A 23610-nucleotide genomic window follows, 5' to 3' on the forward strand; every position below is an offset into this window, starting at 1 on the left:
AAACAACCTAAATGTCCGTCATCGGATGAATGGATAAAGATGTGGCACATATATACAATGGAATATTACTCAGCCATAAAAAGAAGCGAAATTGAGTTATTTGTAGTGAGGTGGATGGACCTAGAGTCTGTCATACAGAGTGAAGTAAGTCAGAAAGAGAAAGACAAATACCGTATGCTAACACATATATATGGAATCTAAGAAAAAAAAATGTCATGAAGAACCTAGGGGTAAGACAGGAGTAAAGACAAAGACCTACTAGAGAATGGACTTGAGGATATGGGGAGGGGGAAGAGTAAGCTGTGACAAAGTGAGAGAGTGGCATGGACATATATACTAAATGTAAAATAGATAGCTAGTGGGAAGTAGCCACATAGCACAGGGAGATGAGCTCGGTGCTTTGTGACCACCTAGAGGGGTGGGATAGGGAGGGTGGGAGGGAGGGAGACACAACAGGAAAGAGATATGGGAACATATGTATATGTATAACTGATTCACTTTGTTATAAAGCAGAAACTAACACACCATTGTAAAGCAATTATACTCCAATAAAGATGTAAAAAAAAAAAAAGTGGGAATAACTCAAATGTTTTTCAGTTGGCGAATGGGGAAAGATTGATTGAAAAGGGACACAGGCACAATTCTGGGAATGACGGAAGTGCAATATACAGGCATATCTCATTTTACTGTGCTTCACTTTATTGTACTTCACAGATTTTTTTTTACAAATTGCAGGTTATGGCAGCCCTGCACTGAGCAAGTCTCTTAGTGCTGTTTCTCCAGTAGCATTTGCTCACTTCATTTCCCTCTGTCACACTTTGGAAATTCTTCAGATACTTCAAACTTTTCCATTATTTATATATCTGTCATGGTGTTTTGTAATCAGTGATCTGTAATCAGTGATCTTTGATTTAATATTGTAATTTTTTTGGGCACCACGAACTGCATCCATGTAAGAGAGCAAAATTAATAAATGTGTATGTTCTGCCTGCTCCACTGAGGGGGCGGAAATCTTCCTTCATTTAGCAAGTGTTTATTTACTATCTTTTATATACTAGGCACTATGCTAAAGCACTCATGAAGCAATCTGTTCATTCACTTAATTGCATGTTGTAGTAATTCTTTGCTCAAAATATCACTCACTGCCCAACCAAGAAGTCATTTTACTCTACCTGTTTAAGAAGGAAGATTTTATACCTTTTTAACTAAATCTGTCAGATGTTAATTTTTAAAAAGGAATTAAGACAGGTATGTATTGGCTAGTAAGCCTTTTAAAGCAGAGCAGGGGGTATATTCATAGAACTAGTAGTGTTCAATTACTTTGAGCTCTTCATTTTTACCTGTATGAGTACAATTTAAGTCAGTTTACTGAAACTCAGTGATGAATTCTTGGTTGTTTCTTTATCAGTATTCAGCAGTGTATATTTTCCTTCTTGGGACGTTAAGAAGATGAGAGAGAGAGAGAGAGTCACAAATAGAAGGAATAGGTAATGAGGAAGTACATGGCCTCTTGTTTCCCTGAGGAGCTGTATTTGAACCCAGAGAATATCTTCAAGAGCTTGTTTTGGTTGAGGGAATACTTGCCATGGTTATGAGTGAGATATCTCTACCTACATTAAGTGAGCATGGTAGAAAGAAGTGGCTCTGATTTATATGTTCTGTGAACTTTGTATTCCCTAGAGGAGACTAATTTTTGCCAGGGCTATATATTCAGCATTACTAGAAACATTAAGTATGAATGTAGAAGAAAACCTATCAGTAAGATTTTAGTTCAGGAAAGAAAAAACTTAGAAGATGCAGTGATAGTAAAAACATGGTGCCATAAATGATTCTCTTAAAATGAAGTGTATAATTATCTTTTTATCATTTTAGTTCTTAATTTCTTAGACCTTTTCCTAGACCCTTTCCTGTAGTTAAGACATTTCTGCTTGATAGCCTTGGCCTAATTTTTGATTTTCCCTACAGTTTTACCAGCTCAGAGTTAGTTTGAATAGGACTTCGCTGGGATTTCAGATAGTTTAGCTTCAACTACTAAGAGAAAAGTGTGTGTGAATAAGGTTTATAGAATTAAAACCAGGAACCCCCCCCCACATTAATAATAATAACAAAATAAAAATAATTCATTCAAACAGTAAGCAAATAATTGTAAACCTCAAATAATTATAATTTGTGTTATCTTTTCTGTCCTGAGAAACAGGATAGTTAATAAGAGAATAAGAGAAATAGTTAATAAATAAGAGAAATAGTTAATAAGAGAAATACAATACAAATAAGGATAGTTAATAAGAGAAATACCCAAAACTTCAGTTGTTGGGTAGGGGAGAGGGAGTGACCAACATTCAGCTAGGCTGGGACCTGTGCATTTTAAACTCACACTCCTGCATACCTGCATACCTGTGACGTGTCACTGGAGTGGGGCAGTGGGTTTTTAACAGGGCATAAGCACTATCCAAATTCACTCTCCCTAAAAAGCCTCACTGGGCAACTGCACTTAGAACATTGAGACTGTTGCTGTCATCTAAAGGGATTTTGAAATTGTTCTTTTAACCAGTTTTCAGACTCAATTCCTATGCTATACATGCTTAGCTGTTTTACTTTTAGTTAAGCAAGCCTTTGAGCCAAAGACTATTATCTGATTTTATCCGTTAATAAGACTTGGCTATACTCAGAAATTGGCATTATCACTGATAGGCCAAATTATGGGAAAGTGTGACTTCCTGTTTTCTCCCATATACTGGAAAAAACAAAGCAGTTTTATTGTTAGTGATTATTATATAATTTGATAATTGCCAACACTTGTGTAGCTAACACCTGTACCAGAAAACTGTTCTAAGTACTTCATAAATGTTAACTTGTTTATACCTCATAACAACCATATGTCAGTGTTTTAGAAGAAAATTTGGATGCACAGAGAGTTGAAGTAGTTTGCCCTACGTTTCATAGCTATCGAGTGATGGAGTTGGGATTTGAACTCAGATTCTGGAACAGAGTAGAAAAGCTCTATTTTTCTACTTCTCCCACCTGTGTAATATGGGGAAGGAGGGTAGGTAGAACAAACCCCAGAAATACAGAGAGCAAAAGCTCTCACATAATCCCAGCGCTGGAGATTAGCGTTGCCAATATTTGGGCATTATATTCTTAACTACCTCTCTTTCCTTCCTTTACTCCCTTGATCCTGTGAATTCTTACATGACTGAGATCAAACGTGAAAGACCTGTAAAGTCTTATGGACATATTTGCATGTCAAGACAGAGTAGCTATGTATTATTCTATTATATAGATGTTAGTATAATCCTTTTAAGCATTTTTCTTCTGGTGGATTTTGGTTTATTGTCCAATTTTTAAAATTTTAAGGAGTGCTGTGATAACCTACGTATACATTTATGTGTGTACAGTTAGTCAATTATTTCCTAAGGATAAGTTACTAGAAATGGCACTTCTGGGGCACAGAGTATACCTATTTATGTATTTTAATAGAGAGTAACACAGTTTGTAAAGTTTATACTCAGATCAAATGCGAATGTCATTTTAATTTACATTTTTATTCGGTTACAAGTATTTTCATTTCTTTGTCTCCCTTGGTGAATTGCTTCTGTCCATTTAAAAATTGTGTTGTTAATCTTATAGATTTGTAATAGACCTTTATATTTTGGGCTACTAAGTGTAATATAATAAATGTTTCTCCTTCCTTCTCTGTTTTCAAACGTTATTTATGAGCATACGATACTTTGGTTTTTAAAAATTAGAGTTATTAACTATCATCATGATTAACTACGAGTCCTCTTTTTTTAAAAACAGTTATTTAATATATTGTATTTATTAGAAAAACTGTAAGTAAATAATCGAAACAAGTTTTGTGGTTAGTCTTTATTACCCTTTCTCTGAATATTTTAATTAAGTGTAGTCTTAAGCTATCAGTTCTGACGGTTTTGAAATAAGATTAATATCAAAACAGTCTTGTACAAATTAGAATTAAGCTTATCATTTTGAGCTTAGTGTTCCGTACATCTTCCTTAGTTAACTGCCTGTTTAACTTTTCGTATGTTTTAGGTATGTCCCACCAGAACAAGCCAAAGTGGTGGCATCAGTTCATGCATCTATTTCAGGGTCCTCTGCCAGTAGCACAAGCAGCACACCTGAGGTCAAACCACTGAAATCTCTTTTAGGAGATTCAGCACCAGCACTGCATTTAAATAAGGGCACACCTAGTCAGGTGAGTAGTTTTTAAGTCTTTGTAGAGGCTTCTTCTTAAGGAGGATTGAGTACCATGAATTTGGGAATTCATTAAGACAGTTGCATAACCTTATATACCAGTAGCATTGTGTCCTAATGCTTTATAATACATTAAAAGATACTTGGTTAAGTGGTTGGAATGTGTCTATGTTTGTTCTTTTTGCTATTGCGAATGCTATTGTGAATACGAGTTTGTAAAGCTGTACAGGAACATTGTTATAGCTATCTATCAACATATATGTATCATACGTATCATATAACATGCAGTGGTAAAACATGAATCTGTGGTGACCATCAGAGTTAGAACAGTATGGCCTCTGTGATATTCTTTTACAGGAAAGGATTTCTCAAGCATAGAATTTTTTCTCTATCCTGATTGTGAAGCATGTTTATCGTTGAAACGCAGGTGGCTTTGCATTACATAGCATATTCTAAAAAACTGAAGTCTTTTCAGCAGTTGGTGTCTAGAGTTTATGCTTCTGTACTTCATGATAGTCAGCGAGCTGTGACAGATCTGTTACTGTGTGGCATTATAATGTCTGTCCTACACAAGAATGATCCTGAGGCATGGTACTATTTGAATTAAATTCCACCTTTTAAAATAATGCACATACTAGGGCATCTAGATAAGTTGCTCCACTTTCATCAAAGGTCTGAGTAGAAAATGAAGAGAAGGGTAAAGTCAGTATATTGTAACTCTTCCCATGGATAAAAGATTTGTCCTATGAAAGCCTTATCATCATACTGTCTTAGCAGTAAGTCTGTCTCGTGTCATGAGGTGTAACAACTGTTGTAATTATATTTCATTGCTTTTGACTCTGTACTTAACATTGAAAGATAATATGGGAATAGATGTTGAAAATTTGTGCTTTTCAAAAAACATCAAAGAACTCAAAACTCTACAAATGGAAGATTATGTAATCTTTAAACTGTGTTTTAAGCTTGGTGAATTGGAAGTAGTGGTATAAAAATTCAGCAGATCTGACTGGAAGCTCTTTATAGTTAATATGTGGTTTATAGTCTCCTGTTGTAGGTCGCTCTCAAGGGCAGCAGCAGGAAAAGAAGCAGTTTGACCTTTTAAGTGATCTTGGCTCAGACATCTTTGCTGCTCCAGCACCTCAGTCAACAGCTACAGCCAATTTTGCAAACTTTGCACATTTCAACAGTCATGCAGGTAAGTTTTTTCCCAGCAGCTTTTGCCAGAGTGATTGAATAATCATCAAATTAAATATTGTACACTAATTTAAGAATTGATTTGGTCATTTTGAAGCAGTTTTATTTGATAATTTGAAACTTTGCTTTCTGTTTTTTGCATATATATATTTCACTGTTTTTTAAGCATAACTGAAGCCAGTGCTTACTGAATTGATTTCCTATTAGTACTTTGGGATTTATTTTACCTTCTTTTATTCACCTATGAAATTGCGATGCTATCCCACTTATTTTTTTTCCTTTCAATTTCACGTCCTGGCTTATAGTTGGATAATAATGGTACAAAGTATGTCATGTATATATGCATCCAGAAATGTGCCTTTTGAGATAGTTTGGAAAATTATGGAAAACCTGCTCTTCAGCCACATTTATTTCTATCAAGCATTGAAGGAATTTTTTGTTTTAAATACCAGTGGAAACATTTTCTAAGAATATGCTACAGAAGGAAGTTGTGGTGTGATTTATGTATGTTTGTGTGTGTGTGTGTGTGTGTGTTTGCTTTTCAAAAGGGATTCTAGGATGAGAATTTCTTTCAGGAGAGATTGTACTGAGAAGGGTAAGAAATCGGGAGGCTCGCGCTGTTAGGGCTGTGGTGGGTTTCCATCTGCTTTACATTGGCTGAGCCCAGAAGTCCAGAGGAGGCTGAGGAGACTCTTCCCTTCATACTCTAGGTGGGAAGCCAGTTCCCTCTCTGAGCAGACAGGAGCCCTAGCTTCTGTCCCCCCTCTTGGTTTTCGAATGGTGGCCAAAAGAGTTGGTGGTGGAAGACTCAGTGAATAGAGAGTGAACCTTCTGTAATTTATGAGTATTCTGCATTTATCTCAGTTTTAGGTTTATGGAAATGTAATTTGAAATGATGGAAAAGTAACTGCCAAACTCTTTTGTAAATTTTCAGCTTATTTCATGACTTATTTCATGTTTCCCTTGTGTGTGTGTATGTGTGTTTTTGTTTTGTGTTTTTGTCTCTAAACGCAATTTGTGAATATTTGCAAGTCAGGGAATTGATGTTACACTTTTCTGTGTAATCATATTAGCCAAAAATAGACAAGACAGTGCAGCTCCACAGACTAATTTGTACCGTGATTACCCTCATACTTTTAATAACCCCCTTAAAATGCTTTTTGAAAATAATTGTCATTATTTAATTGTAGAAAATGTTAAGAGAGAGAGAAATGTATGATTTTTCAGATTGATAGAAGATAGTAAATCTTAACTATTTTGTCTCTTTTCCACATATGGCAGAAATGGTAGGACAGATGTGTCTGTGAGGAAGTAGTTGAATAACCATGTAGATTAGGTCAGGTTGCCTGAGAGTAATAGTTTTTTAGCCTGAAGTTCTTTTGTATTTACAGATGACTACTCAGATCACTCTTTTCTTACTTCATTTGATTGATCCCAGGAGCATAAAATATATATGGATATTGCAAGAACAAGCTAATAAAATTACTCATTTATTTTCCCTTCTAATATAGTTGATGCCATCTTTCACATTTTACCTTAAGTAAGTTTTAAATTGGTGTCACAGTTCAATCTGAAATGTCTTTTTCCAGAGCCTTTGCAAGCACTCTGAATTTTTACTTTTCCATACATGATTCATAGATACAAAGTCATTGATAGCTGAGTTTTTACCCTGAACTTATCATTTAAAAAAAAAAATACGTTAGGTGAAAATTTTCTCCTGAACACATTGATGTGACAAATGGAACTTTTAATAGCAAACAGTAATTATTCAGATACGCCAATCTGGCCGGCATTGTTTTAAAGGGAAAACTGTTCTTTTGCAGATAGTTCAGTGGGTTAAAAGCCAGAAGTCTTTACCCTTCTTTATTTGAACATTCTGGCTGAGTTGGTGTGTGTGTGGATATGTGTCAGTGGTGGGGTCAGTATTATGTTCAGGAAAAGTCATCTTCTACAGAAATAGGCATGCAGTTAGAAACATAATTTACTACAGCATGTAATAGTTATTTTGCTTGGTAATAAACGTATCACAAAACCTGTGAACTGTAAACTGTAATTGATTTTGGCCACACCTTATATGAGGGATGTCAAACTCAATTGCCTTGCCACCCAGTTAACACAAATGAATAATATAATGCAGTGCCCCTTTCAAAGGGGGATGGTCTATAATCTCCTGTTGCCACATGAAAATACAGGCTCAGGATTACTAAATACACCAGTTTTCTTTTAAGAGAAGTATGAAAACTTGTTATGTAATGTGAAATGCTCTCTTTTTAAATGTTAGGAATTAATGAAAATAAACTATCATATAGGTGAAACAAAGTCTGTTTGTCAGCTGAATTTGATGAGGGTTGCCTGTTTCCATCCTCTGGCCTCTACATTTTTTTTTTTCCTTTCTCATGAGTATCTGTTGCTCACCGAAGAGTAAAGACAACTCTTGGCAAGATTCAGGCTCATTAACTTGGTGCCTTAAATTCTAAATTCTGAGTTGACTCCTTTGTACTTTTTGAATAAGACTGTGTAAAAAGCATCTTTATTATTTTGTCACATTCTTTTTAGTTTGGATTTCTTTGTGTAGAGATTGTTTGAGGTTCCAGATAGTAATTTTTGTTTACTGAATTTATTAGTGTTTAATTTCCAAAGTTGTGTTTATCAGTTTCATTCCGCAACACTTTACAGATTTAAAAAGTTACTATAATCAGTTGTTGAAGACACTAGATTCAGTGTCTACAAATAAAAACGGATAGAAGTATTACAAAACCCTGTCTTGCTATAGTGAATAGGTATTTGATGAGTGTGTTTGGTGCTCTGGTGGGAAATCATTGGGAAAATATAAATGTGATAAAATAGGCTTGCCCAACAAAATGGATTGCATTGAACTGATTTTTTTTTTTAAGAAGATGTTGGGGGTAGGAGTTTATTTATTAATTAATTTATTTTTGCTGTGTTGGGTCTTCGTTTCTGCACGAGGGCTTTCTCTAGTTGTGGCAAGCGGTGGCCACTCACTATCGCGGCCTTTCTTATTGCGGAGCACAGGCTCCAGACACGCAGGCTCAGTAGTTGTGGCTCACGGGCCCAGTTGCTCTGCGGCATGTGGGATCCTCCCAGACCAGGGCTCGAACCTGTGTCCCCTGCATTAGCAGGCAGACTCTCAACCACTGTGCCGCCAGGGAAGCCTGCATTGAACTGATTTTTTTCCCCTGATGTTGTTGAAACATGTTAAATGTAAAATTTTCCCATACGATGTTCTAAATACAAGTTACATGTAGAATATGTATTATTATAGGCTACACATATGTTCGAGGTTATAAGTCACAAACTAGCTTAGGGACCCAATTCTTGTTTCTACAAGGGACAGATGTTTCATTTGTTGTTCTCAACTGTACAGCTAAGTGTTCAAAAAACTTGGAAACTTGCATTTTGGAATATAATCCACTCTAAATTTGAGAATTTCCTATATCGTGTTCTCTATTCATTTGGTTTATAGTTATATTATTTATTTATTACCTATTTTGGCCTTAATAAACTTATTTTATCTTTTAGTAGAATTTTCTTCTCTTTGGCTTAGTATTTCAAAGCTCTTAAGAAATTTATTTCTGTTGTTTCATAAGTTGTAGAATTATAGTGTTTGTTGGTTTTGCTAGTAGAGACCATCTAGCAAATCTTCTCATTTTGTTAGTGAGAATACTGGTAGAGCCAGAACAATTGAGGGACTTGTCCAATGGTTTACAGTTACTTATGTTAGGATGGAGTTCCCTGATTCTTATCTTAGATTCCCTTTTCACTAAACTGTACTTTTTTACTGGTGTTCTCAGCAATGCTAAATGGTAACTATTTAAACTTATATTTAAACTGGTATAGATATTCCTTTCAAAATATTTTTTAGGAAATTAATTTTTAAAATTTATTATTTATCTATTAGTATTTCTTCCATTATATTTCTTTTGGGGAAAGTAAAATTTCAGCCTGTAAAAAGGTTGAATTTTATCATATTAAGTAAAAACAGACAAAATATTGTAGGGAGTCCAGAATACAGAATTTATATTGTTAAGCAAGAAGCAGCCTTTTAATTTAGGTTCTAGTGTGTAGTGCTTAAGGGCCAGGTCAGATGTGTTTCAAAAAGGTTTTCAAGAACGCAGTGTGAGCAGTGACATGTGGGGATAGCACTCCACTCGTCAGAAGTGGTAGGTGTGAAGACACTAGAAGGGAAGTGGCACATGTGTGTAGGAAAAGGGGGTTACTCTAGGTACATTCCTCTCCCGCCCCCGTCATATCCATTTAGATAGATAAAACAGCAATTACATGAAATACTGTTAAGTTTTCCTGATTTTCTTCCTAGAATAATGTTTTACTTTGTTAATGGAAAATTTTTTTGCTTAGTGACTTCTTTTGGTTTGTTTACAAGTAGAGTACATATTCATTGAAAAAGCTTAGCGAACTCAGGCAAACAAAGAAGGAAATGATACCTACCTGAAATCTCACTACTTTGATTTAACTAAAATGCAGATTTTCTATGCACATGATGCCATGTTTAATGACATTAGCAGATGAAAATGTATCTGGAATTTATTAACCTATTTATCTTACTTACTTAGCTGTAAGTATTTTTGTATTGGGCTAAATATTCTTTTACATGAATTTTTTAAATGGCTGCATTATATTCCATTGTATGATGTTCCATAATATATTTAAGTGATCTCTCGTCGGCCATTTGAGTTTCTAAGTTTTTCATTATTATAAAAAACACATTGTTTAGCTGTTAGATTCAGCCATGCTCATTTGCAATATTATCTCTTTACAAAAACTACCTAGAAGTAGAATTGCCTGCAGAGGGTTTAAGTGGCTCACTCACTTTGTTGGTGACATATTATAATCTTTCTCCATCTTTTGGACGTGCTTTTTGTTCTTACCACTTAGCATTCCCTTTCCTGCATACCAACCACTTCTTATTCTTATCTTATCCTCTATAAAAATCTTATCCAGCATCTGTTTTGCCTTAAAAAAAGTCTTTTGAGTTATTTCGTTTTACTTACATATTTTAACTTTAGGGAAGCCTGGAGTTTTGCTCTTAGGTTGGTGACCAGTTGGGAAATGCCAGTTGGTCTTTTTCACTGGGTATGAGGTGCATTTATGCTATGATTTTTACATTTTTATCATTTCTTAAGTTTTAATATGTGTTTTAAAATGGCAGCGTCCTAATAAAATATGAGTATCTTCAATGTATTTGGTGATCATGTCCTTCTTTTTATACACTCGAGTTTTCTTTTTTTAAATATGCTATGGTGTGACATCGTTGTAAACTCAAAAAGCAACCAAAAGATTTAATGTAATTAAGCCATCTTTGTATCATTATTTTAGGTTCACATAACTGATGAATCACTTATCACTATTTTAAATCTGAATTTTCCAAATGTATCCTGTATCCTGCATCTCTATCTGCTTTACTGTAACTAAATATTTAGTGCTCTTAATTCAGAGTTTCCTTTAATAGAGGCACTTTACTATTCCTGAGGTCACTCAAAGGCTATTGTGTACAAATTTATCATTGTACAAAGCGTTTTTGGAAATTCCTGGATACCCTTTAATAAATTGCTTGAAGTTGGGTGAAATAAACACTGGTAGAATTTAAAATCTGATTTCTAAATGAGTTTTCTTTAAAGTAAGTTGTGAGACATAGAAACTTTCATAAAATTCTTAAATTCATTTATCATATTTTTCATTTATAATTTTCATATTCATTAACATATATTGTTCCTTACCATTTACAGCTCAGAATTCTGCAAATGCAGATTTTGCAAACTTTGATGCATTTGGACAGTCTAGTGGTTCGAGTAATTTTGGAGGTTTCCCCACAGCAAGCCACTCTTCTTTTCAGCCCCAATCTACAGGTAGAGCTCTCCAGCATTATGCTTAAATGTTTACTTCAAAAAATAAAAAACTCTCTAGAGGTAGTTTTGGAACATTACTCTAAACTTAAATTCTGTGATTATCTGGTTCTAAATTAGTTCTGTCTTACAAAGCTCTGGGGAAACCTGAAATCTTTATATTTTTCTTTGTTCGTTTTTCTGAACGCTAGTATTTTGTCTAATTCACATCTATTTTCCTTTTCCTGCACATGAATCTTCCTTAAATTTCTTAGGCACAGAGGTATTAAAGTACTAAAAGTTTTTTAGGTTCACAAAACACATTACGATTTAATTCTGAATAAAGGAAGCTAGTTGATTGCTTGCTTCCATAGAACTAAAAACGTTAAGTAATTTTCAGGGCAACAAGCTTCAGAAAATAAATGTTATTAGTTGAGAAGATTATTTAACAGTCATTTTAATAAACTTTAAATAGTTTTCTGTGCAGGAATTGGTCTTTAAAAATTGAATACTCTCCCATAAACTGTATTGTTTTCAGAAACTCATTGAACCTTTGTTTAGATCTTTGGCTGATTATTTTTCGTTCAGCTTTTAACTCTGTATTGTCTTAAAGCCTTTTCTTTCAATTTTCTTTCTTTCTTTCTTTCTTTTTTTTCTTTAAATTTCATCATTTACATAATATCTGGCTGTCCAGCATTTAGAATGCTTTCATCTAGCTGCAGTTTTGGTGAATTTACTTCAGCTTTTCCTCTCCAGGCTTCCAACAGTAAGTTCTGTTGTCACGTAGGCATCTTTTACTAATTTGTATGTTTTGTGCTATATTTTTTAGGTTTTTCAATTATAGAATGTTAATCATCTTTTAACGATAATCCTTCAGAAATTCTCACTTTTACTCTCTCCACTATTGCTAAACTCAGAGAACATAGTAGTATACCATAACAGAGTTAGTTGATTTAATAATTCAGTTTTTATTAATTTGAAATAAATTTCTTCATACAGATTTTGAAAGCTCAGTATGTACTTTGTTCATCAGCTCCTTGTAACAGATCACAGTCTTTTAAATACAAACATTACTTAGTTTTAATCGAAAACAACTAGAGTTTAATTCCTGAAAGAAATATATTTGTTTTAGAATGCATAAAAAAAACTGATTGATGGAAAGTGTTTGTGGTTTTTTTAAAAAATAGGGTGTAACCTTTGTTTCTGAAATACCTATAAGTGTGCTTTGCTCTCACTTTAATATATAAATATCTATATCTATCTATTATCTTGATTGCTGAGACTAATGTTTAGGCATAAAGAATCAACATCAAGTAAAACTACTGCTCTGATAACTTCCTTGTTGACTTATTGCAGTATTTCCAATGTTTTCAGTTTGAGTCATGTAGATTTAAAAAGATTCACTTCCCTTTTGTAATTGTATAAATCAAATTTATAAGGTAAAAATAAAGTTGACTATTTGTTAAAAAAAAAAAAAAAAAAGAATCAACATCAAAAGTGTAGCACCAACAGTGTAGAATGAATATATACTGGTTTCAGTATTTTAGTAGTACCTTAGGGAGTTCTCTAGAATACAGAACAGTCTTTAAAATCTTAGCAGGATAAAGTTGATGTAATAATTTTTTCCTTGAGCTATATATTAGGGCATAATTTTACTGAAGCCATTGTGGTGTTGTGTGTACATTAAATTATTATGTGGAATTAAGTAATAGCTCTTCAAGTAAAATAAGTCTAAAGCTCAAAAACCACCTTTTAAGAAATTTGGATCAAAGTAGTACATTGTAAACATTTTAAATCTCTACCCTGGGATTTGTTTCAACCAGGTCTCTGTTGGAACTACAAAACTTCTGTAGTGTAAGATATTTTGCATCTTGCCTACAGAGTTTGTTTAGGGAGAATTGGTAAAAGGTCATAGTATACATAGCTGAATGTTCTATGAAGTAACTGAGTTTCAAATTAGGTAGCATGGAGACGCTCTCCTGTGAATTATTTTCTTCATTCCAGGATAGAAAATTACACACAGAAACTTGTTGCCCTGTATGTTGCCAGGGCCTTTGAAAATCTAGTTTTGTAAATTATGGAAAGTCACGTGTAGATAATAAAAGTTGAATGCCATTTGCCAGTTTTTAATTTTAAGAATTTAGGATTGTTTATAGAACACTTAATTTAGGAAGAAATGATCATATAATCTTTATCAAAGGATATTGGGAAAAATCTAGCAATTTCAAGTTTTCTGTCTGTTCTGTTACAGGTGGAAGTGCTGGATCAGTAAATGCTAATTTTGCTCATTTTGATAACTTCCCCAAATCCTCCAGTGCTGATTTTGGAACCTTCAATACTTCCCAGAGTCATCAAACAGCATCAGCTGTTAGTAAAGTTTCAGCGAACAAAGCTGGTCTACAGACTACAGACAAATATGCGGCACTTGCTAATTTAGACAATATCTTCAGTGCCGGGCAAGGTATCAACCTTTAAACAGACGAATACAAATTTGTATATTAAACAGTCCTCTAAATTTGGTTGTATTTATTAAAATCTGAGGATGTGCTTTTCTTAGTTGTATAGATGTTTAGTTTACACTAAATGTTCATGACTATTTGGCACATTTTGGATCTGAAATAACTACACAATGGGAGGCCTAGAAACTACTTGTAAACGTCTAGATTTAAAAGAAAATAATTAACAAAAATTTAATTTTTTCTTAGAAAGCATGCTTTATTGTTCTAAGGCCATAAAGGGCCAAGAAATCCTATTAATAAAGATGACTAGAGGATTATTTGGTAGGTTCTGTGATATATTTGTTTTGAACTACGTTCTATTAATATTTTTGTATTTATTTAAAGAAACAAGATATTTACAGTGTATTTTTATACCTAGTTTTGGTCTTAAGGCTAGTATTTTTGCCTCTCAAAGTGCGTAGTGTAGTGGGGGAACAGCAGGGGTCTACTTTCAGACTGGATTCTGCATCCTAATCTCTGAGCCTGATTTCTCATCTACCCTCCGAAACGAGGGCAATAGTAATAGCATTGAACTTAAAAAGTTGTATTATATGTATTATTGCATGGGAGGCATTTAGAACAGTGCCCGGCACATGGTAAGTCCTCTGTGAATGTTTTCTCTTACTACTGTCTCTAATTTTTTCATGAACAACCCTGGGAAAATGATATTATTAATAGACTCTTCACATAGTTCAAGCATTTTATGAGTGTATATGTTCACTTGAATGAGATGTCCCCGTCTTGCAGATTTAATGTAGCACTTTGAGAATTTCTTCTTTATGTGTAATCTAGACATGTTATTGGTACTGGGTCTTAGTTTTTGTTACAGAAACAGTATGCTGTCTTTATCAGAGTGGTATGTATAGCACTAATCTTGTCCAATATTTTCTGGATTATTTATTGGATAAGACTCTAGAATCATGTCCATTTATTTGCTAAGCTCCAGATCGGTTTTAAATTTACATGTGTTTCATGGCAAATGTGGTTGTAAGTTGAAAGCATTAAGTTAAGCATCAGTTAAAAGTTTTGATGTAGTATGTTTTTGTTTGTTCACAGGTGGTGATCAGGGTAGTGGGTTTGGGACCACAGGTAAAGCTCCTGTTGGTTCTGTGGTTTCAGTTCCCAGTCAGTCAAGTGCATCTTCAGACAAGTATGCAGCCCTGGCAGAACTGGACAGTGTTTTCAGCTCCGCGGCCACCTCCAGTAACGCATATTCTTCCACAAGTAATGCTAGCAGGTAGCTTGTCTTAGTCTGTGTTCCTGCTTTGTGTTTTATCTTTTAAACTTTTTTGCAACGCTGAATAATAATGCTGTTAAGTAATGACCATTTGGGGCTTAAAGATTCCTGAATATTTTTGTAAATTTGAGGAAACTGTGTTTAAATTTTCTAGTTAAAATATAATCCTTGAGTTAAGTGCCATAGTTTTATTTTTTTATTTAATCGAAGGCTTTGTTACTTTTTTCCCTTGAACACTAAAATGTGATTTAGAGTATATACACATCTTGAAATGGATAGTCATATACAAATTTAATTGTACTCAGCAGAGACTCCATTTACAGAATTATTTGCTTTTAATGTACAGTTCTCAGTCATGAAGATTAAACACTTAAAGTAGCATGTTATAGCCTTAGTTGTAAATAAGCAGTTTTAGAAATGTTTGCACCAGAACCCAAGACCAATTCTGTACCTCTTTTGTCATACTGGTATTTATAAACAGACATATCTGTTACTGTGTTCAGATATATCGGGTGTAAGAAATTCTTGGCAGCAGAAAGTCTACTGCATTTTAACAGTGTTCGGTCTTTAAAAACTCTCCTAGTTTTGACTTTTTCATCTTTGGGTCAAGGAAGCAGACCTAGAAGTACAGGTGACTTACCTGTACAGTGTCTTACCCATCTCTTAGTTTTCCATTCCTACAGATTGTCTCTTCTTTTTTGTTATCTGAGTAGCTTTTTATTTCCCTTTAGCACCTTTTCCAGAGAGAAATGGTAGGATTGTAACATTAACTAGTTTGGCTCATTCTTCAGTAACAAATTTTCTGTATGGCAGATGGGAAAAATTGAATCCAAAGAATAAAATTTAGAGTATTTATATATTTTTTGCTTTATTAATGTTGTCTACATTACACATATATAATAGTGGACTATAGCAATGTGGTCGTAAAGTCTGCAAACATAGACAGGTATATGTAATGAAATGGTTTATTGGTATTACATTATAATCATAAGTGGTCCCCCAGAGTGTAACCCATGGAATGTTTGAAGTACCTGAGACCCATTCAAAAGGTCTGTGAGGTTAAAACCTAAATTCATAATAATTCTGAGGGTTATTTGTGTTTTCAGTAATTGACATTTGTTTTGATGGTGCAAAAACTATGACAGGTAAAACTTGCTGGTGCCTTAGCATTGATTTACAGCTTTGGCACCAAGCTGTACAAATAGTCATCTAATAGTCATTATATTCCTTACCACCACACATTCAGTTTTACTTAGGAATATTTTTGATGCAGTTTTTATTATGAATATGCTGTATGAAGCAGTAAAGGAATTTAAGTCTTGACCTTTAAATATGTCTTCTTAATTTTCTGTGTGTTGAAGTAAGGTATGCATCAGGTAGTTCTGCTATGTACTGAAGTATAAAGCTGTCTTGAGTAAAATCAGTTTGTGTGGTTGTTTGAGTTGTGGAATAAACCAGCCACTTGTTTTATGGAACACCATTTTTTCTTGAAAGTATGATTGATAGACAAACTATGGTTATTCAGATTTCGATATTTGGTAGACATTTTCTCAAAAATGAAATTTTAAGTCTGTCACTTTAAGGAAAATAACTACTTAAAATACATACTCTCAAGCAAATAGAATTTTGGAAAATTTAGGGGCCACCGTGGGCTTAAAATTAAACTTCCCATTACTTTTCTGATGAGATGGATGGTGATATTAATGATTGTAATTTTTTTATTTTGCATAGGGAAATATGTTGACATTTTGAAGATTTGCATCAACTATTTTCCAAATGATATAAAGTTAGTAAAAGATTCATTTAAAGTGTAAGATAGACTAGTGGATGTTACTTTACATAAAAGTCCATTGATATGGTTTCAAATTCCATATTGCAGCTAACCTTTAGGAAACTATCCCTGGTGTTTTTTGTATGATGTCAAGGAAAATATCCACAGTTATCTGGAAAAGGTGTTAAAATTCTCCTGTTTTGTTCAACTATGTTACCATGTGAGGCCAGTTTTTCTTCATATGCATCAACCTAAACAACATATCACAAGAGATTGATCATATATTAAGCCAGCCATTAAAGAGATTTGTAAAAATATCAGTGTTACTCTTCTCATTAGGTTCCTTTTGTTTTAGAAAATATGGTTACTTATGAAAATGCTACTTAGGTTAGCATGTAATAGCTTTATTGTTATTTTTAAATGAATAAAATTATTTAAATTTGTTTTAATTGATGTACTATATATTGGTAAATATAGCAACTTAAAGTTCTTTGGGGTTCTCAATAATTTTTTAGAATGTGAATGAGTTCTGAGACTTAAAGTTTGAGAACTGATGTGATACATGATATGTTCAGTATTATTTGTTTCCATATTTTATGGCAACCTTGTAGATAGATTACCGTTGCTTTTTTTCTCCCTCAAAACATGAATTCTTTCAATACTTGTTTTCAGTAATGTTTTTGGAACAGTGCCAGTGGGTGCTTCTGCACAGACACAGCCTGCTTCTTCAAGTGTGCCTGCTCCATTTGGAGGTACGTGTTTCTGGTATATATATACTGGTTTTTATAAAGAACCCTAATATATATTGTATCGCATTTTCGTAGGGATACCAGAAGACAATCAAAGCACCAGTTTATTATCAGAAAGCTCTAGTTTTCTATCTTCATAAATATATGAACAAATACTTTAAATAATTGAATACAAATGCATTAGGATTTTATAGTGTATTTTATAATTTTTTAAAGCTACACCTTCCACAAATCCATTTGTTGCTGCTGCTGGTCCTTCTGTGGCATCTTCTACAAATCCATTTCAGACCAATGCCAGAGGAGCAACAGGTAAGAAATAAATATAAATTATAGAACAGTAAGCTTTGGAAAAGGTATATATTACAAAGACACCATGTGAAGAGCATCAGAAAATAAGGTTCCTTTCTTACTGAAGTGACTGTAAAGTGGATTAGTTTTGTCCGTAAAGACATATAGTAGCTGAAAGTTTATAAAATCCTTCAATTTAATATTTGAAAATGGACCAGAGAAGTTATCTAGCACCCACCACTCAAAGCTTTCGTTTTTCAGGTGCAGAAGCCCAAGCATGGAGATGAGACTTAAAGCCTTAAAGCCCACAGCCAATATATGACAGAGATGGTACTTGAACATTGTAATTCTGACTTATTTGTTGGTCTGGTTTCACAATTATTGGTTATAACTCAATCTTAGTAGAAAAAAATGTGTAAGGTTTTTTGCTTTTTTCCTTTTCATGGGATTGCAAGGAATAGATGGGTATTATTAACATGAGATCTTAATAATGAGGTCTTTTTGTAGTACATATTTCTTTTAGGTGTTCACATTTTTTTAGGTTGTGGGAAACTGGTTTAATTTGTGGTATAACATTTGGGTATTTTCTCTTCTGATAATTTTTTAAAAATCCTCTTTATCGCTCCCCCTTTTTTTGGTTCACAGTGTAAGCCAGCTACATATTTCTTGTATTGTACCTCTTTGATTTTTGTCTTATTACCCTGAACACCAGAGTTATTTGCCAGTACCTTGGAATATTAGCAGGTGCATGTGGTATGGCCCAATACCCATTAAACTGAATTTGTCAGTTCTGTTTTTAGATTTAGATAATTTTACAACTAAAGCTTTGAACTTCAGTTATAGCCTTTGTTGATGTGATATTTTGAGAGAATAAGGTGTTTGTAACATCACAATAAATTTGCACCATTTAGAATTGGTAATTACTAGCATATCTTTTTGTCATTGGCAAGGTTTGAGAATATGTGATATTGGGAGTTTGAACCATAACTTTCCTTTTCATATAAATGTCTTCAGTCATAATCTGTTGATATCTCACACAGTAGATGTTTAATAACTATTTGAATTTTGCACATAATTTGATTTTTAAAAATTGTTTATTTTAATCCAAATATACATAATCAGTGATTGTTTCAAATTTCTGTTGTGTTTTGGACAAAATATTTATACATCACTTGTGATATATGTAATATTTCTGTTTCTAAGCATATTATTTTGACTTCGTGGAATGAATTTATAAAATGTCTCATGACACAGGGTTTTCTACGTTTTCTCATTTAGTCCTCTTAACTCTCATCAAATAAATGTTTTACTCACTCTTTGACAGCTGAGGTAACTGAGGCTCAGAAAAGTTAAGTGCGTATGTTTTGGGTACAGCCAGATTTGTGTTCAAATGCTGATTTAGATTTACTTGCTAGGTAATCCTAAAAATGCTTTCTGTATATTATTTTTTTAATGAATGGAGGAAAAGTGATAGGAAGATATATTATTTGCAAGATACCGTTGAGATGTTTATAGCTATTATAACCCCATTTGACAACTGAAGGATGGAAACTCAAGTTATACCTTGACCAAGGTTATGTTGATGTAACTCCTCAGAACCTTATTGTTGTCCTTTTCTGTAAAATGTGAACACTATTCTCTGGCAGGGATGTTGTGAGAATTAGATGATGGAAATCGCCATGCATGGTCTTTGCATTATTGTGTATACTTGGTAAATCATTCCTATTATTTTCCTTTCATGACTGTACCTCCAGACTGGTTCTGTTATTAGAGCTAAGGGCCCACCCCCCCCACCCCCCCCCCACCCGCCCCAATTATTTGGAGTATGAAAGTCCTTTAAAGTTAAGGTTCTACATGGGATGTGAAATAATATAAAGTGTACAAAGTATGTTCAGATGATATAATTTTAATATTAGCCTAAGCAAAATTTATTGAAAGGTAAACCTACTGTATCCACAAATTTTTATTTCAAGGTAAAAAATTTTTTCCCCTTATAAACCATTTTGATTTAGCACATTGATCATCTTTACTAGGTTATTATTGAATTGACTAAGTCAAAGTAAATGTTAACTATATAACATGTTTCTGCTGAAGCTGAAATATAAATAACACTTTGACAAATACACTGTGCTTAGGTATTTCCAGTGTTTTCATACCATCAAAATTAATATTAGTTTTTTAGAAATATTTTGTGTTCTTAAATATATTAGTATTGTTAAATTCCATTTGAGGTAGCTTTTGAAAGAGGGTATTGATAATAGTTCAATGTGAACTATTTAAAAAGTTTTACTGATGTATTTCATTCTTAAAATACACACTTTAGTAATAACTTTTTTCCTGCATTTACAAAGCTTTTGGGCTTTCTTTTACCATGTTATATAGAAACCTTCAGTAGACTAGCCAATGTGGCCTAAGACCTTTTTTATTTTAGGATTCTATAATTAGCATTCTTTTTCCAGAGCACTTGAGCCCTTAAATCTAATTAATAAAGTTAATATAATTTTCGGTTATTAGGAAATTCTCTTATAACTCTTAAATCTCTCCTTTGTCCCTGAATGAGTACCTTTATTTTCTAATATTCATTTAATGAAAAAATGATTTTAAAAGATTCCCCCCCCCCGCCCCACCTTAAGGGTCCAAAATTAATCAATGACTAATCTAGTGTTAGTACCCAGAGTGCTTCTAAACCAGCACTGTTTCCACTGGTTCCGCTCATTCCACTCATAGGAAAGTAAATGAAACATATATCCACACAAAAACTTGTATACAAATGTTCACAGCAGCATTATTCCTAATAGCCAAAAAGTGGAAACAACCCAGGTGTCCATCCACTGATGGATGAATAAACCAAATGTGGTATAGCCGTACAGTGGAATTTGTTTGATAATAAAAAGTAATGACGTGTACTGATACGTGGTACAACACGGATGAACCTAGAAAACATTAGGCTAAATAAAGGAAGTTAGTCACAGAGTGACATATAATGTATGATTCCATTTATAATCTGTCCAGAATGGGCAAATCTATAGAAAGTAGGTGGGGCAAAATGGAGAGCTGATAGGTATGGAATTTCTTTTAGTGAGGGGGGTATGAAATGTTCTGAAAGTAGATTGTGATGATGGTTGTACACCTGGTGAATAATGTTAAAAAAAGAACACTGAATTCTATCTTTTAAGTGGACAAATTGTATGATATGTGAATTATATTATCAAAAAGTTGTTAAAACAAGTCTAAAATATTTTTATAGCAGCCCAGGACTAGGCATCATTGTTGCAGATTGAGGTACAGAAATTAATACTGGTTAACAATCACTGTGGACTAAAAGTCAGTTTTTGCCAAAGCCTATTTTGTAGAACATGTGTCCTGAGATGGTGTTATCAGTGCTTCATGGAAAGGGATTCTACGCCCAAATATATATGGGAAATGCTGAGTTAAACAAAATTTAACCAGTATTATTAATGCAGGATTTCTCAGAGCTTATAAAGTGCTCTAAGAAAGGAGATAAAGTGACCAAGCTTGTTTCAAAACCCTTCCCCCTCAATCAGCCTTTTGTTGAATTTAGAACATGCTGTAAACATCTTTTTAAGTTAGCAAGAAAAAATAACACTCCTTGGATATTTACCCTGTAGCACTTTTAATCACAGCAGCTTTGTAAAGTAGATATGTATTATACTATCCCTGTCCCTCCACCCCCTGTTTGCAAATGACGAAACTGAGGCTTAAAGAAGTTGTGGTATCCTGTAAGTAGAAAACTACAGAACCGAGACAGAACCACTCTAATCTCTCAGTCGCCTTGTTTCCCTAAATTTAGTTGGTGTTAAGTATGTTAATTTAAAATGCATGGCCATATATTTTAGAAACAACCCCACTCCAGATGGTTAAAACAGCGGTTCTGGTACTTAACAACCTAAATTTGTTTTCTGTTAATTACATTTATTTATATGTAACCTGTCTGACCTCAGTCATGCCAGGTAAGATCTGCACAAGATGTATTTTTCTTTTCTCTCTCTTTTTAGCCATCATATTTTAAACTGAAAGTGCTGCTCGCCTTTCTAATGAACTACATTGAATAATTTTTCCTGCGTAATATTTAATTCACTTGAGTTATCATTAGACTTTTCTAGTTAATGTATGGAGTCATAAATAAAACAATCAAACATTATTCAAGTGCTTTCTCCAAGATTTGAGTTTTATTTTATTTTTAGTTTTTTAGATTTGAATTTTTAGATGCTAAAGGTAGATGCTAGATCATTTTAGATGATCCTATGAATAGCATTTTTGGGTGTAAGTGGTGAGGCCTAGAAAGTCTTTTTATGGGTATTATTGTATCTTCACATGAAAAAAATGTTATTTGTTTAAAAGATGGATTTCCTAAATGTTTCTTCATTTGATATTTTGTTTTTCTGGTATTCTAATCTCCCCTTTATTTCAGACAGTGTAAATACTACTGTCATGAATATAGTTGAAATAAAAAGACTCTGTTGGATGTGTCTTTATTATGTATTCTTATGCTATCTACTTTGCAACAGTATATTCTAATTTTAGAACATTTTAATGAAACAAATTTACTTTTATTTTGCCAGTAGCTATTCATAAGTTAATTGACATTGGTCTCTTTATGGCTTTCCATAAGGCCTTTCTGGAGCAATGCATTCTCAAGTGTTTCCTCACGCTCATTTTGGTAGGTGGCCACAACTAATATCTAGATTTGTGTGGCAATTTGTCTACCTGCTTGTGGAAGCTTCTGCTGGTGTTCTGGATCCCTGCATGTGGAATTAAGTTTTTTCCATGTTTTAAAATGGAGTGGTCATGGATGTGTGGCATTGGGAATACATTATATTTAAAGTTACATGAAAATCTTCTGTGACGTTTTAATACTGAAAAGCATATTGCTTACCTCCATGGTAACATTAGAATGTTAATGGCTTTCTCAATTATTTTTCTTAAGTTTGAATTCATAGTACTTTGAGTGACACACCTTTTCGATGCACCAAACCATTTTACCACATTATTCCATGGAGTTTGGTTTTGCTTAACTGTATCCAACTTTTGCTTTATACTGCTTTCTTAAAAAGTGATTTGTCAAAGTTATGTCAGTGCATTGTTGTCTGTTCTGAAACCCTCCTGTTTCCCTTGCAGTGTGCTTATTATTCTTTAATTCACTTGCTTCCCAGTGGCTTAGTTCCCCTTTTTTCTTATCAATAATAAAAAGTAATATTTAAAATTGGAAAATCTAATTAGGTTCATTGCGGAGAATTGCACTGTTGTAAAAACTAGGATTATGAGAATTATGTTGGGCAACATCCGTAACATGATTTTTAGTTTTTTTTTTAAATAAAAGATAATTATGTGTAGCACTTTTAGTATTAATTTCTTGTGCCTTAAATCAGCAATCAAGTTGGTAATTTTTTCTTAAAATCAGGAAATTCAGTGAGTTATGTTTTTTGATAGCATCATGCTGAAAATATTTCAGTATGTAATTTCTAGTGTTCTGTATTAAAAGCACCATTATTGGCTCTTATTTCACTTAGGCTTTTCCTACAACATATAGTTGGAAGGTTCCATTTTGAATCTTCACTAGCAAAAAGTAATATACTGTTCTGCTATGTGTGTTTATATATAAATAATATATAATATAATAACATGATAATATAAATAATATAATAACATGATAATGTAATAATGTGAATTAGTTCATAAGTAATTCGTAAATGGGGGGAGTGATGGCAGCATACCATGTATATATATAGCTGTAGTTCACACGCGCATTTCCCCAACTTGTGAATGAATGCTTTATTCC

General features: G+C 33.5%; 1 protein-coding gene across 4 annotated transcripts in view; it reads left to right on the forward strand.

Moving 5' to 3' along the window:
• AGFG1 (ArfGAP with FG repeats 1) overlaps window positions 1-23610 on the forward strand; it is a 73127-nt gene that overhangs the window by 44593 nt on the left and 4924 nt on the right. For 2 of the 4 annotated variants that reach the window (XM_082840942.1, XM_082840943.1), the window contains exons 4-10: window positions 4051-4213; window positions 5254-5407; window positions 11172-11291; window positions 13519-13728; window positions 14822-15002; window positions 17446-17525; window positions 17739-17831. In XM_082840942.1, the coding sequence (XP_082697068.1) occupies window positions 4051-4213; window positions 5254-5407; window positions 11172-11291; window positions 13519-13728; window positions 14822-15002; window positions 17446-17525; window positions 17739-17831 (1001 nt within the window). The remainder of the gene's footprint in view (window positions 1-4050; window positions 4214-5253; window positions 5408-11171; window positions 11292-13518; window positions 13729-14821; window positions 15003-17445; window positions 17526-17738; window positions 17832-23610) is intronic. The other 2 variants (XM_082840944.1, XM_082840945.1) reach the window with 2 other exon arrangements.

The sequence above is a fragment of the Leucopleurus acutus genome (genome assembly GCF_964270905.1).
Source record: "Leucopleurus acutus genome assembly, chromosome: 6".
Classification (NCBI taxonomy): Eukaryota; Metazoa; Chordata; class Mammalia; order Artiodactyla; family Delphinidae; genus Leucopleurus; species Leucopleurus acutus.